The 19,263-nt window shown below is 43.9% G+C and overlaps 2 protein-coding genes across 3 annotated transcripts in view; one reads left to right on the plus strand and one right to left on the minus strand.

Moving 5' to 3' along the window:
* Positions 1–3,581, plus strand: part of ZC3H6 (zinc finger CCCH-type containing 6) — a 22,496-nt gene extending 18,915 nt beyond the window's left edge. The window contains exon 12 of the mRNA XM_083432963.1: positions 1,238–3,581. Coding sequence (XP_083289089.1) covers positions 1,238–2,715 — 1,478 coding nt within the window. The 3' untranslated portion in view covers positions 2,716–3,581. The remainder of the gene's footprint in view (positions 1–1,237) is intronic.
* On the minus strand, positions 3,203–17,977 carry LOC310674103 (uncharacterized protein). 2 transcript variants are annotated; one of them, XM_083432938.1, is made up of 8 exons: positions 17,664–17,977; positions 15,613–15,828; positions 13,598–13,781; positions 7,708–11,013; positions 6,554–6,745; positions 5,650–5,822; positions 4,882–4,999; positions 3,203–4,288 (listed from the first exon to the last, which is right to left on the minus strand). In XM_083432938.1, exons 2-8 carry the CDS (start codon positions 15,816–15,818, stop codon positions 4,094–4,096), a joined length of 4,374 nt encoding a protein of 1,457 aa, XP_083289064.1. In that variant the 5' UTR covers positions 15,819–15,828; positions 17,664–17,977; the 3' UTR covers positions 3,203–4,093. The 2 variants fall into 2 exon arrangements, with proteins under 2 accessions (XP_083289064.1, XP_083289065.1); XM_083432939.1 differs by lacking the exon at positions 17,664–17,977 and having other exon boundaries at positions 5,650–5,789; positions 15,613–15,951.
* Between the last annotated feature and the right edge of the window lie 1,286 nt (positions 17,978–19,263).

Consider the following 19,263-nt stretch of genomic DNA (forward strand, 5'->3'; position numbering starts at 1 on the left):
ATATTGACAGAAATGGCAGAAGTTCATGAGAACAAAGAAATGAAGGTGCATTCAATCCTTAGCAGAGCTAGTGTTTTGCTCTGTAAAATGGAACTGAGAGTGATATGGAGAGGTGAATTATAAGTTCAGTCGTACAGACATTTCTTCTTAAAGCTGCTAGAGAAGGAGGCAGTGGTTTCCCTTTCCCAGTAACATGTCTGAACTAGATTATTCTATCCCAGTATCCAGACTTTATTCTCATCCAAGCAGTGTAGCACTGAGCTAAACTTAGATCTGAAAGGTGAGTGACCAGAGTTAGATTACTGCAATGTGTTATATGTAGGGTTGCCTCTGAAGATGATTCAGAAACTTCAGCTAGTGCAGAATTTGGTGGCCAGATTCCTCACTGGGGCAAGAGGGTTTGAGCATATTCAAAGTGCTGGCTTTGATAAAGCATTAAATGAGAAGCATAGCTCAAATCAGTGGATCATGAGACTGTTAATCTCAGGTTCAAGCCTCATGTTGGTCAAAAGATTCCTGCATTGCAGGGGTTGGTTGGCCCTCATGCTACTTTCCAACCTCATAATTCTATGATTCTATGGACTGGCTCAGGACCACAATACCTCAAGGACAGCCTCTCCCTCTATGAACCGAACCAGACCCTTCAATCATCATCTGAGGTCCTTCTTTGTGTGCCTCCTCCATGAGAGGTCCAGAGGGTGGCAACATGAGAATGGGCCTTTTCTGCATTGGCTTTTCTGCAGTTTATGGAATGCTTTCCCCAGAGAGGCTTGCCTGGTGCCTTCATTGCATATCTTTAGGTACCAGGCAAAAATGTTTCTCTTTAAACAGGGTTTTGGCTAATTAACATTCTATATCCCTTTAAAGGTGTTTGTGGGAGGAAGGTTATTGCTTTGTTTTTGTTCTTGTTTTTATTATGTATTTTGTGTTCTCATTTTGCATTTTTATGTTGTGAACCTATGATCTTCAGATGAAGGGCAATATACATATTTAATAAAATAAATATCGCTGACATAAGCGAAGAGACGGCAACAGACTACGGTTAAATAATTTCCCCCACTCACTTACTACCATATTTGTCATCCTAATAGGAAATTGGAATTCCTTTCTTTTACACAATCTGGTTTTATTAAAAAGAATTCCCAACACTATTTGGGAAATTCTGTTTTGTTTACCTTAGGATAGAAAATATATACTATGGCTACTGAAATTTGTATGGTGTCTTGTCTTTTTCTAGATGATAATGTAAACTGGTACTCCAGCAGTGAAGAGGAAGAAGGAAGCAGTGTTAAATCAATATTAAAGACCTTAAAGAAACAAAGTGAGACATTAAGGAAACAGCAGCAGCAGGCAGCAGACCAACAGCTTCGTGTTATGCCTACTGACCCAAGACTTGCTAAAGAGCGAGGTCAAGGAAGCCAAGCTGTTGATCCCAGGCTAAGATCAGCTTCAAGATCAAATGCTAGAAAACCATCAGAGTCAGGAACCTTGGACCCAAGACTTGCACGAGATCCTAGAATTTTAAAGAGCAGCGAAAGCAGTCACGCTAGTTCATCTGCTAGTGGAGCAAACCCTGGTGTCAAGACTATGCAAAAAGGATTAGAGGAGGAAGAAGAGGATGGAGAACGGGAGCTGAGAGAGAGAGCTTTCTTAATACCATTGGAACCTCTGCCTGGAGTAACACTACGGGATCCAAGATCTCAGCTTAGGCAGTTCAGCCATATTAAAATGGACATTGTTCTGAGCAAACCCAACTTTGCTAAGCATATTGTATGGGCTCCTGAAGACTTACTCCCAGTACCTTTGCCGAAACCAGACCCAGTATCTTCAATCAACTTACCCCTTCCTCCACTTATAGCTGACCAACGATTTAATCAATTACGGAATATCAAAAGTGATCCCATCCCAAGTACAATACCATCTGACCCGAGATTAGCAGCAAAAGCAAAAAATTGTACACATTTAGCAAGCAGAAGTGTCTCTTTGGACCACTCTACAGATTCTCATCCTGGTAGCACAAGCAAATTGGGAGACCCTCGCTTGCAGAAAACAATTGATCCCAGGCTCCACAGACCATCCAGTACAGACTCTCACCATGCAGTAGTGAAGGACTTTTTGCCTCCAAAGACTGACCCCAGGTTAGCCAAATCCAGCACTGGTACATCACAGTCCTCAGAAGCTGCAGCCTTTCATTCTGATTCGGATGCGTTACCCCCATATGCCCCTAAGCTATCATCTGCCACTGCTAAACTGGGCACCCCTAGCTCGTTATTAAGTGGCATTAGCTTGTATGATCCAAGAAATCACACTCCATCAGACCCCTCTCCAGTTAATTCAGGGGAGAATGGAGAGAACCTGAAAAAGGGTATTTTGAAAAATGCTGGCCAAAATGAAGCGACGCTCTCAGAAGAACAGTTGCCTCAAAAAACATCCCTGCACATAGAAAAATGCCTGGAAACAGCTGGAGAAGCCATTCCAGATAAAGTGGGCAGTAAATCTCAGGCTAAACACTCCAGTGCTGCTCCAGCAGTACACAACCTTCCGATCCAGGCTTTGTCAGGGTTAATCAGACCACAGTACAGTGATCAGAGGCCTGTAAGGCAGCCTGGGCAAATCAGTCAAACGTCAGAGAGTGATCCAAATGGGGAATCTGATGACAAATCACTGAAAGATGTTTTCAAGACTTTTGACCCAACGGCTTCACCTTTTTGTTAGCTGTGTGTTTATGAAGACTTTTTACCATTGTGAATAATGCAGGTTTCTGCGGTTTTGTAACTGATTTACCTCTATGCTTTATTTATTTTTAAATTATAACCAGAAACACATTTGGGCTGCTATTTTCAGAACCACATGCCGTAACACAGTATGCTATAGTGTTTGCCAAGTTGGTATTTTCTATATAATTTTCACATTTCAGGGAGACTAATCATTGATCTGTTTTTTAAAAATAAAAATAGGTATATCATGTTAGATCTGAAATAAGCACTTTCATTGTAAATAATCATTAAGGATTCAATTTGAAGACTTGTATATGTGTAATGTGTCTTTTCAAAATCAACATTTAGAGAATGTTTGCCACTTTTGTAAGATTGTATAGGTTCAAGCAATATAATGTACATTACTGTGAGAGACACTATTTAAAATGACAATTATCTGATCTATCAAGTCCAACTTGCTAAGTAAAATTCAAAAAGAATTGATGTTTTCTGAGCGTTGACACAGCATCATTTTTTATTCATGAATTGATACTCATAGCCTAAAAGATACTGTATTACATATTGAGGAACTGAAGCATTTTTAAAGTATTTTATTCTATGCTGTATATAGAAGAAATTGCAAAGGACACAGCTAAAGCATTTCTAAGTAGAGAATTCATAAGTTGTATGTGTAAAAAATGTATTTACTTTTTTCATGTATACATTATTCTCATTTAGTGCTGGCACATTGTGGTGTTCATGTATTCAATGTATTTTTGTATTCAACTGCTTAATTTGTATTGCTTTTTTGTATTGATATGTAATGACAGTAACATATACTCATGTGTCTGACATTTTTAACAAATTAAAAAAGAGTGAAAATCTCTTGACTTTTCATGGACTGCTAAAAAACCGGGAAATCTGCATTGTAGATTTTTATCTACTTTCTCTCCCTTCCCTCCTAAGGTGTATATACTTGTTGGCCTGCCTGGTCATTTCCTCCTACCCACAATAACCCTGTGTGGTACGTTAGCCTGAGATATAGTGAGAGTCATGGCCAAGCAGGGGTTTGAACCCATGTCTCCCAACTTTGGTATTCTTTCTACTACCTGACATGGGGGGCGGGGGGTGAATGGTAGTGAAGTTGAAGCCATCTGAAACAAACAAGATAGGCATATTGAAAGACAAGGGCAGAGTTGCAACTTTGAGGAAAGGCAACAGCTAAGCATGTGAATAATTTGTGCATTGAACTTGGGCACTATGTCCACAGCAACTATAATGGGCAGACTAAATTATTCTGAGTGTGATGTCTCTTTCCACAAGTTGGAGCATAACCAATGTCAGTAACCTGCTTCTGGCCAGAAACAGCAAAGCATTTAGATTTAGAGCAGTTCTGACTAAGGAGCTGATAGTTCTTGGGTCATGGATGTGAATGTGGGTTCGGTCCACGATCCCTTTTTGCGAAGTCCCAGTTCATCTCTGTCTGAATTTAAAGCTTCCTTGACCCTGTGCCACCACAGACTTTTCCTCCACCTGCTGCAAAATGCAGCTACATTGACTTCTTCTGAATTAGGGGCCGGTTGACGCAAACCCTGCAGAAAAGCAAAGCAAGGAAAGAGTAATGCTGTTTGAAAGTGAAACTAATACATTCAGGAAACGGGGGCTTTAGAATTATGCTAAGCAGATGCAGGCAAAACAATTCACAATCTCAGGGTGGGTGACAAAAGAGATGAGTGAGAAAATGCTCCCTTTCCTGAGTATGTCAAATCCCAAGATCAAAACACTTAGTTCAGTGTGATGTGAAAAGCCAAAGCAAACCTTGAGTTCACACACTCTTCACTCCTCTCTCATCTGGCACAGCTGTGAGGGGTCCAGAAGCTTCCACTTTTGCTTAACCACAAGCCTGTTGCATTGCCACAACTGACAAAATGTGGTTAATTTGAATTGGTGGCTAAAGCCAACTTGAAATCATGGGTTCATATAAGCCAGTTTAAAATGACTGGCCCACGGGTAGAATGTAGTCCCTGTGAACCAAAAAGCTCTAGACTCTAGCCACTCCTGCCTTGACGCAACAAAGTGCAGTGTGGTAAAATGAGGGAAGAGTTTCACTCCCCTCTCCCACATAGTCTTTTTAATGTAAGGACCCCCAAACCCCTGCTTTGTATGTAAATAAAAGGTTACTTACTTTGACGCAAGCCACTTCTGCAGCCTTTAACATCTGAAGAGCCACCTGGATTAGGTTCTGTGCATTTCTCACAAGGTGCTCAGCAGATGACCTGCTTTTACCTGTTGATGCGTTTACCCTTGGAAGTACAGAGAGTAAGCATTATGCAGTGCACCTAAGGTGTGACATGGGGCTTCTATGGCGGGAGGAAGAGGTGTTGAGCCCTACTCATGCATTGTTTTCCTGATCTAAACCCTCTAGGGATGTTTTTGGGGTGATCTATGATTACTCTTTTATTTATGTAATACTGTATTGTTGTAATTCTACCCTGATAAGGCTAGTTCATATCATCCATTGCCAACCATCCCAGTAAACATAAGGATCAAGGGTGATAAAAAAACCAAACTTTTAAATCGACTAAAGAAAGTTGATTCACCTTTCCTGGGTACCAGTGCTGAAAAGCCAGCACTGAAGTGCTCAACCAATCCAGTTTACAAGAACAAATTCGCAGTAAGTATGTTCACTGCTGCAACTCACTCCCTCATCCACTAGAATGGGGCTTGGAACCTTTTGCCCTCCAGTCCAGATCTTCATCATCCCAGCTCCCCGGGGGGCAGGCAACTAAGGAGATCTGGAGGCTATGAACATCTGGAGGGCCACAGGTTCCTCAGCCCTACACAGAGATACGCAATAAATCTCTCCCCTAGCAATAAATTGTGCCAAGGATAGAATGCAAAGCATGTTATCCTATGGAAAGAATTGGAGACCATATTTGAAAGAGCCAGTTACCTGGAAACGATGCTAAGCTGGTAGCTAATGGTCTTGGTTTGCTCCATGGCATACAGCAGTTCGGTCGCACATCTTTCATCTAGGCAGTTCTTTGCAATGATGCCTGCAAACTTTATCAGGGCTTCCCCTCCAGAAATGATCTGTGCGGCGCACGAAATGAGTTGTTCCTTGGTCTAAATGGGAAGCAGTTCCAAAAGAAAACCCCACAATACAAAATCAGTTCAGGTACCCACTAATACATTCACACTCTACTCTTTATCCAAATAACTCAGAACAGGCCTTAAGAGTCAGTGTCTATAACCTGCAGTTTGAGGAATAATGTCATTTTTAAAAGCTCCCTGCATCTGGAAACAGGAGCAAGGAACCCTTGGTCCTCTGGATGTTGCTGAACTACAACTCCCATTGGCTCTAGCAAGCATGGTCAATGTCTAGGGCTGGTGGGAGTTGTAGTTCAACAACATCTGGATGCCCCAAACCTCCGCACACCACATATAGAAAGGCAGCAGTTAAGGAGAAAGGCTAGGTTGGAGCATTGTTCCTGATAGAATAGTTTTCTATGTGGAGGGGAATGTGGACTATTTAAACATTTCAGCTGAGGTTAAGGACAGTGTTGTCCCGAGAGACAAGGCAGAGTGACCAGGTACAGGCATCTGAAAGGCATAACCAGCCAGAAGACAGCAAAGGAAAGCAAAACAAAAGGCACAGATGAGCACCCTGAAAGCCAGCTTGGCATATTTATTGAATAGGTGAAGTTTCTCCAGGAGTTTGCACAGCAGAATGACAAAGTCAGCACTGTAGAGAAATGAGAAAGGGCAGAGTCTGTTGACAAGGAACAATATGGTGGCCTTCTGAGCTTTTGCCCTGGTCTTCTTTTCCAAAAGAAAAAACATTAATGAGGAAGTACCGCGATTGGCCCCTTCCTTTTTAGAAACTTGGTCATATAGGACATCTGAGTTGTCATCTGCTGGCTGACTTGTGCAATTGGACAGCCGTCGTGCCCCGACTTCTCAGAGTCTCCGGGCGAGGTAGCAGGGCTGGCTCTCAAGTTGCATTCAGAGTGACTGGGCTCGAAACCACTTTGCGGATCTTCCCGGGGCTGATGGAAAAAGCAAAAGAGGAAATTCCAGCCTAGAGAATATACGGCGTGTCCTCTTGATAAAATGCAAAGAACAAAATCCAGGTACTCAATAAATTAAATACATTTCTATATCATATATAGGACAATCTTATAGTCAGATACCCAAGCATATATAAACACAGGTATTAACACACAAGAGTATGTAGCCACACGTCAATGAGATAAGAAGGTATGAATATAATTCACTGCACAAAACAACTGTATTCTGAGGGTAACGATTCTGTGTTTCAACTTTTAAAGTCTTCTTCAGTGGCCTCTGCTTGGACATGGGCCCAGAAGGCATAGTCATATTTGTGATTTGCTGCAACAAGGTTCTTTTGTGGGTTGAAAAAAAAATTACCTGTTGTTCTTCAGACCCCAGCAGCAAGTTTATTCTTCTGCTATTGGGAGAAGTAGTGGTGCGGGGGTATTTTTTACCAAGCAAAAGCTTGGCCAGTTCTGCATGTTTATCTCCCTAAGCCAGCCCCCTCCCAACCTGGTGCCTCCAGATGTTTTGCATGTTAATCCATCAGCCTCAGCCAGCATGGCCATCCAGGCAGCAATCTGGAGTTGGGGAAGGGTACATTATCCCAAGGGGGGGAACATGTGGCCCTGAGGATGTAGTTGGATTCACAAAACACACGTCACAGAAGAGAAGCACGATAGGCTGAAAGGCTAGTAAATTGCTGAGGGAAAGGTGGAGATGGCTTCTGAGCCCCCAAACGCAAAACCCATATTTGTTTGCTCCAAAACCCACTTCCCATAAGGGAAACTGGTGAGGCTAAAAGAATGGATTTTTCAGAAAAGATCTTGCAATAAGTTGGAGCAGCTCTACTCCTCTCACCGTATCCTGATGTAACTGGTGAGAAAACAGTGGTATCGCTGGCAAAGCACATCCTCAATAACTGCTAAAGAGCTATCGGAGATATGAACCACCTTACCGTTTTGGTAACGTCCCTAGCAAGCAACAGGCCTTGCCCAGTCTTAGTGGCTTTGTGCTTTGGTGTCACAGGACTCTGGTCCTTTGCACTACCCAGTTCTTTCTGTAAGGGGGGTTGCAGCTGACAGACAGATTGGCTGGAAGGCATGTGCCCCTCCTTGTTTTGCAAGCACCTCCTCACGTGCTCCACAGCTGCTTCACTTGCGCCCTTTGCGGACTGAAGCTGTTTCACAAGATAAGCCGCTGTAGCAGACCACTCGTATAAAACACTGTCTCCGAGAAGATGCTCCTTGTCTAGCTGGCTTTGGAGTTCCCCAGCTCTCCTGATCACTTCATCGGTGAGGAGCAGAAGGTGGTCTGCCGTGGAGAGCAAGTTCCCTCTCAGTTCCTCAGAAGAAAGGCTCTCCAGAGCATCACCGACGGTCTTTTTGACCATCTGGATATTTGCCCGGAGCTCATCCGCATTGTTCTCAAAGGCCTCCTTGTCTATTTCGACCCTGTCGCCTTCACTGCCACGTGGCAGAGGCAGGGTTCGGCTGATGATGTTTCGGATGCAACTCAAGTATTCTCCATTGATCGCACTCATCTGAAGCAGAAGGACTTTGGCTGTTATGGCAAGTTCCCTTTGCAGAAGCTCAAAACGTACCGACAAATTGGGGGCAGGCAGCGGGGAGGCGGTCAGAACATCGGCAACTCCAAGCAGGGAGTATGTCAGTATTTTCATCTGCTCCTTTAGTGCTGTAACCTCGTGCTTAGCGCTGTGTTCAGGACACGACAGAAGCGACAGCCTGCTTGCTTCCTGTATCCGAAGGGAACTTTCTGATACTGCTGCCAGGCTGCTCTGCAAGCAGGGCAGGTGCTTTGTTTTGGCTCGCAACTCGGTTAAGGACAATACGTCTCTTCCTATAAACTGGTCTACAGAGTTTAGGAATGCTTGCATGGTGACAGACCATAAGAGGCAATGGGCATCCATTGTCTCCGGCTCAGCTTTGTTGCTGGAGCGGGGCTGATTAACAGCCAGCGCCTTTTCAAGCAAGAGTTTTGTCCTGGCTTGCACACAAATTAATTTAGCTTGAACTCGCAGAAAAGTTTCGTGAAGTCCGGGAAGCTCAGGGAGCCCCTCGTCGTGTTCTATACGAGTGGCTTTGCCAGCCAGCTGAACAACAGCCTGTAAAATCTCCATGATCTCGCCTAACACTTTAGCATTGTCAGAAAATTCGGGAGAGGATCGAACACAAATTAACTGCCTAGCCAGGCTGTACCAAGAATTTGCAACAACGGTCAGACCTTGCTTAACTGCATCGATTCTCTCCGAGAGCAAAACTGCTGTTTGCTGAAGTGTCTCTGTGCAAGGAACAGAGTTTGAGTCTACCTCTCTGGCTGAGCTAATAAGACAAGGGATTAATGTCACTATTTCTCTGTAGTGCAACAGTTCCTCTGACACAGGCAGCTTAGAAACCTGCAAGGCCTCTTTAGCAGCATCCACCCAACAACTGGAAAGCTCCAATAAGTCAGAGCAAGCACTGTTTAGACTTGTGACATTGTGATTCTTTGTAGCTGCTAGGATCTCACTGATCAGAGTGTGCATATCGATCTTTCCACTTGCACCTTCAGAAAATAAATCACTGCCACTAGGATTTGGGGAGGAAGAACTGTAGACAGGGATAGACCTGCCTGAGAGCTCTTCCAGTAATTCTGAATTGTTTGAACTACTTTGCTTTGTGGTGCTTTGTGTATCAAGCTCTATAAGGTCCTGGGGAGTGAAACAATCTGGAACATCTTTGAAAATAATGCCGCTTCGAACACCCACTCGAAGTGGGCTGAGAATATCCGGCTGATTGCATTCATCCAGCCCCAGTCTGACATTACGAGCCGCCTCCATCAAATCTTTTGCCCTCTTTGAATATTCATCTTTGGCTTGCAGACTAGCCATTCTTGCCAGACACTGATCTGCAGCACCTTTCACCTGCGGTATGGCATTTTCCAGTTGCTTAATTAGAACCAGCAGTCCATTCCGGAAAATGGGATCTCTGGCTCTGTCCAGATGTCTGCTAATAAACTCAACAACTTGCACAGCTCTTTTGGAAAGACTGGATGCGTGCTGAGAAAACTCTCCAGACTGCTGCTCCTCTAAGGCCTTTTCACTCCTTGCTTTGTGCTCCACCATGTCCTGAAGACATAATTTGAGGAATTCACGCAGATCAATTACTTTGTCCAAACACATCAGCAGGCTTTCGGTTGTGCTCAACCACGTCTGACACAGGAAGTGTAATTTTTCGGGTGCACCCTTACGACCTGGAGGGTGGCTCATTTCACTGAGGAGGGCAGGCACGGTGGCAAGAAGTCTACTCAGATGGTCTACACAGCCTTCGATGCTTTGAATGGTTTTCCTTTCGGTGCAGGTGACTAGGACAAAATTTGTCGCTTTGAGCATCTGGTTGGAATGGTTGAAGAATTCAGTAGTGAGAGGCTTCAGTTTTCTTAGGAATCCTCCATTTTCAGCAGGAGAACATGGTTGCATGGCAGCTTCCACCAACCTCTTCATGGGTCCTTTGGTCTCCACGAAATTGTCCAGAACCTGATAGAGAACAGCAGTACGTACTGCTTGATCAAGATTTTCCATCTCTGCTCTCATGGCAGAACATTTCTCTTCTATACTACCCCCTCTCTGGTTTTCCACTAGGAAACCCTCCAATGTGCCCTCATTTGTGGCAATCATCTTTCTGAACTTCAGGAGGCGATGGCAGTGCTGGACCAGATTGAGCTTCACAGGTCCTCTTGACGAGTCAGCTAACAGCATGCAGTAGAATACTAATGATTCTACAATGAAGCTTATCTCAGCCTCGTTAGACTGAGGTCTGGACAATAGGCTCAAAACATTGTGCAAGTGGTGAGGAAAGAGCCCGGTTCTTTCATGTAGTTTCTTTGTTCCCACCTTGTTCCTCAGCTGGGAGATCAATTCCTTAACCGTGCTTCTTGCCAAGCCAAAAATATAGCTTTTCGAGACTTCCACTTGCTCATCACCAGGATGCTTTAAGCTGCTGAGTTTTGCTGTGTACAGCATCGGAATGCAGTTTTTAAGGAGCAGCAGGGTTTGAGCCAAGTGCTTCCGACAAGATTCTTTCAGATCCCAAAGAAGTCTTTCTGTCAATTTGGTCAGCAGCAACAAAGCCTCCGAAAAGCTGCGGAAAGTGACCAGCATTGCGGATACGTCTTCAGCAGGTTCCAGTACAAGGAGGCAGTTGAAAAGCCAGTGGGCAGCTTGAATTATCTTCCTAACCAGGGCATCATCTTCTGCTTGGAGGACCTAGTAAATTAATTAAGAACATATGTATTATTATTTTTTAATTGCATTGGAACAATCATTTTGGGTGAGGGAAATTAAACACCACCTGCATTTTGAGAATGTTGATGTGTAAATACTAGTTATAATGTTAAAAGCACAGGTATATTAGCAGCTCTCCTGCGCTGTCATCTCATTTTATGAAGGTCAGGATTAAAATAAAAATAAATTTTAAAAGGTCAGCATAGTTGCAATAATCTATTTGGCAACTCTTATAGTGTCATGCTTTTGAATTATGGTGCTGGAGGAGACTCTTGAGAGTCCCATGGACTGCAAGAAGATCAAACCTCTCCATTCTTAAGGAAATCAGCCCTGAGTGCTCACTGGAAGGACAGATCCTGAAGCTGAGGCTCCAGTACTTTGGCCACCTCATGAGAAGAGAAGACTCCCTGGAAAAGACCCTGATGTTGGGAAAGATGGAGGGCACGAGGAGAAGGGGATGACAGAGGACGAGATGGTTGGACAGTGTTCTCGAAGCTACCAGCATGAGTTTGACCAAACTGCAGGAGGCAGTGGAAGACAGGTGTGCCTGGCGTGCTCTGGTCCATGGGCTCACGAAGAGTCGGACACGACTAAACAACTAAACAACAACAATACTGTCATTATCCTAAATGCAGGGATGGGGAACCGAAAGCCTAGAAGCTGAATGCAACCTTCCAAGCTCCTCTTTCTACCCAGACCACATGCCTCAAGGTACTGCTTAGTACCTTGAGTGCTTTGGCCCAGCTAGAATGTGTCCTTAAACTCAGACAATGCCTCTTGCTTGCCTGGATAAAGAAAAGAGAGGGGTGTGCGAGTGGGGGCAGAAACTAGCTGCTGTACAGAGGGAAAAATTACATCCGTTGCTCCACCCACTTTTGCACCTGGCCTTGCCCACCACCAGCATGTGGTGGTGCCCAGAAGGTTGCTCAGAAGGGAATGAGGCCCCCTGGGTTGAAAAAGATTCCCCTGTTAGAATGACATCGGATTGAGGTTAAAAGGTTATTAGTAACAAAGTGGTGAAGGAGTATGGAAAATCCGAAGGTTAAAAGGTGTAAAATTAAAAGGTTTAACATATTAAGATATTAAGAAAAGATTAGGACACATTAAGATATTAAGATAAAGATTAAGTTAAGATAGAGGGAAGGGATTTGCTGATTAAATATTTGAACTGGAATACAGTGAGGGGAGGTGTGGGGAAGTCTGGGAAATAAGTAAACGCAAGGAATATTATGAAAATGAAATTGTTTTTATTTGTTTTTTCTGTGTAGTTGTTTTTGTCTTTTTGTCTTTTTGTATTTTTCTTTTGTTTTTCTTTTTATGTAAAAACCCTAATAAAAAATATTATAAAAAAAGAAAAAGATTCCCCTACGCTCTCCTAACGTTCCAAAGATGGGATTTCATTTTCATATATTACCTATATAATATTATTGCAAGAAAAAAGTCATCATGCTGTAGTTTGCATGGCCACCACTAGGTGGCCAGGTGAACCTCAGTGTGACAACAAGTGAAGTGAGCAAGCAGGTAGGCAGGCCTTGCCATGCTCCCCCTGTCATGTTGCTGCCGCCACCACTCGCCTGCCCATCATGAGCAACATGAATGATGACTGTAGCATACCCTCCAACATTTCTCCAATGAAAACAGGGACGTCTACTCCATAAAAATAATAACAATAATTTTATTTTATATATATCCTGCTGATCTGATGGGGTTGCCCCAGCTGCTCTAGGCAGTTTCCAACATATATAAAAACATAATCAAACATTTAAAAGATTCCCTATACAGTGGTACCTCGGGTTAAGTACTTAATTCGTTCCAGAGGTCCGTTCTTAACCTGAAACTGTTCTTAACCTGAAGCACCACTTTAGCTAATGGGGCCTCCTGCTGCTGCTGATGCGCCGCCGTCATGTGATTTCTGTTCTCATCCTGAAGCAAAGTTCTTAACCCGAGGTACTATTTCTGGGTTAGCGGAGTCTGCAACCTGAAGCGTCTGTAACCTGAAGCGTCTGTAACCCGAGGTACCACTTTACAGAGCTGCCTTCAGATGTCTTCTAAAGGTTGTATAGTTACTGATCTCCTTGGCTCGGGGGGTCAGATAACTCCATACCCTCCAACATTTCTCTGATGAAAATAGGGACGTCCTAAGGAAAAGTGAGACATCCTGGGATCAAATCAGATTCTGGGAAACAGGGACTGTCCCTGGAAAACAGGGACACTTGGAGGGTCTGCTGCAGTCTGTAGTAATATAGAATACAAATTCACAGTGTGATGAAGTCTGGGCATGTATGTAAATGCTACAAGCTTTGTTCCTCATGATGAGCAGCATGGTCCACCAGTTACGGTGCCCTGCGCCCAGCAGGGACCAGCCTCTCTTGCGATACTGCAAGGCCTGCCCCCAACTCCCCACTGGCTCAGGAAGAAGGCCTAGGGAGGCATATAATGCCATATAGAAGAAGCCTGAGGTTCCATCCAGCAGTTTGTAGCAATTAACTGGCGAATGAAACATCACTGAAACACTGGTGAGTGAGCCTGTTTGTGTTTAAACACACTGGAAATACGTTTGTCGTACTTTTATGGTTTCCACGAGGATCCTTTTTGCAGATGCAGCCAGTTCCTCCAGGCAGTTCTTGGCATCAGGTTGAATGAGAAGCTTCTGAGAAACCAAGAGGATGTTTTCTCCAGAGATCAGGAGAGATTCAGCTGCGGGTGCCATTTCCCGCTTTAGCACCTCATCATCAGATTCTTCAGCCAGCCTAGAATCAGGCAAAAGATTATACAGTGGTGCCCCGCAAGACGAATGCCTCGCAAGACGGAAAACCCGCTAGATGAAAGGGTTTTCCGTTTTGGAGGTGCTTCGCAAAACGAATTTGCTATGGGCTTGCTTCACAAGACGAAAATGTCTTGCGATTCCTGGTTTTTCCCCCCCTCCCCCCCTTTTCCCCAAGCCCCTAAGCCGCTTAACAGCTGATTGCTAAGCCGCTTAACAGCTGATCGCTAAGCCGCTTAACAGCTGATCTAAGCCGCTTATCAGCTGATCTAAGCCGCTAATAGCCTTTTAGCAGCTAATCCGCTAATCCCTTAAGCCTTTAATAGCTGCTAATAGCCTTTTAGCAGCTAATCCGCTAATCTCTTAAGCCTTTAATAGCCGCTAATAGCCGCTAAACCGCTAATAGCGCTAATCGCGCTAATCCGCTAATGGGCTTGCTTCGCAAGACGAAAAAAACCGCAAGACGAAGAGACTCACGGAACGGATTATTTTCGTCTTGCGAGGCACCACTGTAATAGTAACAACAACAACAACAAATATTCTTCTTCTTATTATTATTATTATTATTATCATCATTATTATCACTGTTGTTACTATTATTATCATTGTTGTCGTTGTTGTTATTGTTATTATTATTATTACCCTGCCCTCCCCAGCCAAAACCGGGCTCAGAGCGGCTAACATCAAATACATAAAATCAGGCAATCAATTAAAATACATCCTAAAATCAAATCAGAATCAAAGTGAAATCCAATCAGATGGCAACCTGCAGATTACGGCTGGGAACCTTAAATGCTCACCAGCCTAACTGTTTTTACTGATCTTATATGAGCCTGTGAGAAACGTGGGGGGGGGGCACTTTCATTCAAGTTCTTATAAGGAGAGAGGGGGAGTCAGACTGGACCCTGACCAAAGGCCTGGCGGAACAGCTCCATCTTGCAGGCCCTGCGGAAAGATATCAGATCTCACAGGGTCCTGGTCTCTTGTGGCAGAGCATTCCACCAGGTCGGGGCCACAGCCGAAAAGGCCTTGGGTCTGGTGGAGGCCAGTCTAACCTCCTTGAGGCCTCCAAGATGTTATCTGTTATGTACTGAAGTTCTCACCATGGGCCAGCAGGGGGATACTGTAGATAGTTTTCACTCAGGTCCACATATGCAAATATGGGATTGAAAGTGACGTTCAGTGATTGGATAGTTACAGAAAGTTGTTACAGTTGCGTTGTACTGGAGCTCTATATAAGCAGGCTGGCTGAACCCTTCAGTTCAGTTCTGGCCTGTGAATTAACGAGCTGTTTGAAGAATCGCTGTGTCATCTGATATGTTCACCCACAAGTTAACATTATTATTTGCGGACTGTAAGGTCCTCCATGGGGCATACCGGGAGAGGCAGTCCCATAGGTACGAGGGTCCTAGGCCGTATTGGACTCAGCTCAATAACTCTTTTTCTAGAAAAATAGCACTGGAGGGCCCCCTCTTGAGCCAGCATTGCTTCCTCTGATGGCTTAGAAACAGTGATGGATTAGGTGTCCTTAGCAATGCCTGATGAGTGCTGAATCATGAGAGCTACCTCCACAATTTGCATGCTAACTTTCTTCAGAAATGGCCAATTGACTTTTTTTTGTTTTTGTTTTTAATGAACGTTAAGAGACTGGAGCCTCTCAAAATCCTATTCTTTCTACCCATCTGTCGATGGCCCTGCAGGACAACTTGGCAAGCCCAGTCCCTGACTTAATATATGGGGGAATTTGGCTGGCTAGTTGGCTGGTTTGAGCCCAAATTTCAAATTGAACTATTTTACTTTAAAAAAATAAATATTACCTCCTTGCAGTAGAGGAAAGCTGTCCAGTAGCTTTGGCTAATTCTTCCGCTGCCTCCTGTAAACCAGCCAAACCTTCACGATTCACTTCTCCCCATTGTACTGCTATAATTAAGTGGTAAAGTTCAGCAACCATGGGTGAAATTATTCTCTCGGTGGATTTGGTGTAAACAACAGCAGTGATGTCATACAGAGAAAAAGGTTCCATTGCTTCGGCTCTGAAAATAGGAAAACCACTGTTACCTAAGTCAGTTCTACAATGTAAACAAAGGGGTGTTAATACAGTGGTACCTCGGGTTAAGAACTTAATTGCTTCTGGAGGTCCGTTCTTAACCTGAAACTGTTCTTAACCTGAGGTACCACTTTAGGTAATGGGGCCTCCTGCTGCCGCTGTGCTGCCACCGCACGATTTCTGTTCTCATCCTGAAGCAAAATTCTTAACCCAAGGTAATATTTCTGGGTTAGCGGAGTCTGTAACCTGAAGCATCTGTAACCTGAAGCATCTGGATCATGAAGCGTCTGTAACCTGAAGCGTCTGTAACCTGAAGCGTCTGTAACCCGAGGTACCACTGTATAGTTACTAAAGTGCTCGCCCCATTCCCCAAATACAGTGGCACCTCAGGTTACATACGCTTCAGGTTACATACGCTTCAGGTTGCAGGCTCCGCTAACCCAGAAATAGTGCTTCAGGTTAAGAACTTTGCTTCAGGATGAGAACAGAAATCGTGCTCCGGCGGCACGGCAGCAGCAGGAGGCTCCATTAGCTAAAGTGGTGCTTCAGGTTAAGAAAAATTTCAGGTTAAGAAAGGACCTCCGGAACGAATTAAGTACTTAACCCGAGGTACCACTGTAAATCTGAAATTCCAGAGGTGGGCATTTGTACTTCCTGTTTCCGTGTCATGAAAGAGCACTGAGGACTTACTACATCTTTGTAACCACAGATTATTTACCAATATAGAAACAGATCACATTAGTTAGCAGGCAGAAGAACTACGAATTCTGCTTCAGATCCCCAAGGACCAACTGCATTGCAGGAATATCTCAACTGTAGCTGAAACACTCAGCTGAAAACACTCCCAACTCTCTGTTCTGACGCTATGCATATTTCTGCCAGACTCTGATGGGTAACACAATGCTGATGTTACTCCTGTTTTAATAAACTTACCATATCAACATTACCTTTTAGCAGTACCTAACAATAACTAACTGCCATATTTAGTGAGGATTCATGAATTTAAAAAATATAATTGTAGAGATATTTTCCAGTGTGGTGTAGTGGTAGACTCGTAATCTGGTGAACTGGGTTCGCTTCCGTGCTCCTCCACATACAGCTGCTGGGTGACCTTGGGCCAGTCACACTTCTCTGAAGTCTCTCAGCCCCACTCACCTCACAGAGTGTTTGTTGTGGGGGAGGAAGGGAAAGGAGATTGTTAGCCGCCTTGAGACTCCTTCGGGTAGTGATAAAGCGGGATATCAAATCCAAACTCTTCTTCTTCTATTAATTTGTGCCAATCAACACATTAGAATATTAACAGATTTAGAGTGAATCAGCAATTCTGACTTGTTAACTGCATGTGTTAATTGGCTTACGAATGCATGATATCTGTGTTGTAGACATCTCTTTTTGTGAATGGTGACTGTTAATAACTTAACAATCGCCAGCTGTGCTTTTCTACATTTCATTTCCTCCTTACGTGGCTGTTTACATTTCCTACCCATCCCTAACTATGTGTGTCTGGCTGTGTATGTGATTTGTGATACCCACACACACCCCCCTCAGGGTGACATAGATCTGAAGAGAAGTGCCGTGGTTCACACAAACGCCACAATAAATTTGTTAGTCTTTAAAATGCCACAATACTATCTGGGAATTTTTGCTGAGACGTACTAACAGAGCTATCCAGCCAGAAGTCGTTAATCTGCCATATGCATGTTTTAAATCGAAATAAAAATAAAACATGTGCAATCCCTCTTTTTTATGAGAATAATTCAAACACCCCCCCACACACCGGTAGAGCGGACACCCATACATGAAGGAAGAGTGATAACTTACGTATGTTGCTGCAAAGGGGGCTTCTATTGGTTTCCAAATGCACACTTCTCATTAATGGACTAGAAATGGCAGCTTTCATAAATAATTTATCTTGGCTTGTTTACAAGTAATCGGAGCCATCGGCAGATGTGATGCCTGTCATGGCAACAGGCAGTCAGCTGATCAGGGACATCACTGTCAATGGGTCTGGCTGGCAAATCATGGTGAACCTGTTAAGAACTAAAACAGGGCAAACCTCCCACAGCTACCAGACCTCACACCTGAAGTCTTAGGAGATCTGACCCATAAGGAGTTGAGGGACAGGAAAAATTTGAATTCTTATATGACAATGGTGGAATGACACAGAGAGGTGGAGCATGTCTCCACGGATGTATAGAGGTGAGGGAGAATTTTAATTTGGTTCACACTTAAAGGCAAACCTACTTAATTCTCACTTTACCCGAAGCATTGCACAAATTGAAACGCAGACAGCTTTCAAAATTTGCACTTCTACAAAAAATTCACTGCAGTTCTGCAGCCAAGGAATGTGCACAAAAATTCAAATGCTAGGGTGTTTCAGGAAAAGGCATGTTGCTGAAAACTGCAAACGAAAATGATTTGCAAAAATGTGTTTACGCCATAAAATTGCATGCAATAATGTTTCTATTAGGATAAATTCTCACTGAAATGCTGGCTAGTTTTCATTGGGGCTTTTCTTTTTTCTTCCCCCGAAAATTGCAAACTGATGTGGAAATGCGTTGAACCCAATTTTAGCTGGAGAAATGAGAAACAGAGAAACTGAAATTGTCAGACTTGTCCATCCCCTCCAATAGGGAACAGGTCCATCAAATTTCACTGTACCTGAAGTTCAAGCTGATGCAGCTATCATTACTATTTTGTACAGTGGTACCTTGGGTTACAGACGCTCCAGGTTACAAACGCTTCAGGTTACAGACTCCGCTAACCCAGAAATAGTACCTCGGGTTAAGAACTTTGCTTCAGGATAAGAACAGAAATTGTGCGGTGGTGGCACGAGGCCCCATTGGCTAAAGTGGTGCTTCAGGTTAAGAACAGTTTCAGGTTAAGAACGGACCTCCAGAACGAATTAGGTTCTTAACCAGAGGTACCACTGTACAAGCAAGACATCTCTGAGGCCATTTCATGAGCGGTCTGATTAACGTTGGCGCTGCCACACAGAATATGCCTCGTTGAGCCCCATGCTATGGTCATGGCAAAGGAATTGCCCCATCCATCGGAAGAAGTGTGTTCTTGTAGGAAGGTATGAAATCTGTTGGCGTTAAGCTGCTCATAGAGTGCATGCGTGTATTGTGGAGTCTGACTGATGGGACGGCGTCGTTGAACATGGCAAGGCCTTATGGTGAAAATTCTGAAGCTTCAGCCTCGGAGACAGCGCCACTTTCCACTGCCTAGTGGACCCAACAACTCTCTGTGCCTTCAGACATGCTGCTTATACTAGACAGCACTTGGGCACCTGCAGGGAAACTCAAAAGAGCTACTGCCAGTCAGTGTAGACAGCATTGAGCTAGATAGATCAATAGTCTGACTCAGTGTAAAGCCACTTCTTAAAACCCTATGGCCTGTATGTAGATCCTATTGGTGG

This window comes from Podarcis tiliguerta, assembly GCF_965153285.1.
Source record: "Podarcis tiliguerta genome assembly, chromosome: 3".
Taxonomy (NCBI): Eukaryota; Metazoa; Chordata; class Lepidosauria; order Squamata; family Lacertidae; genus Podarcis; species Podarcis tiliguerta.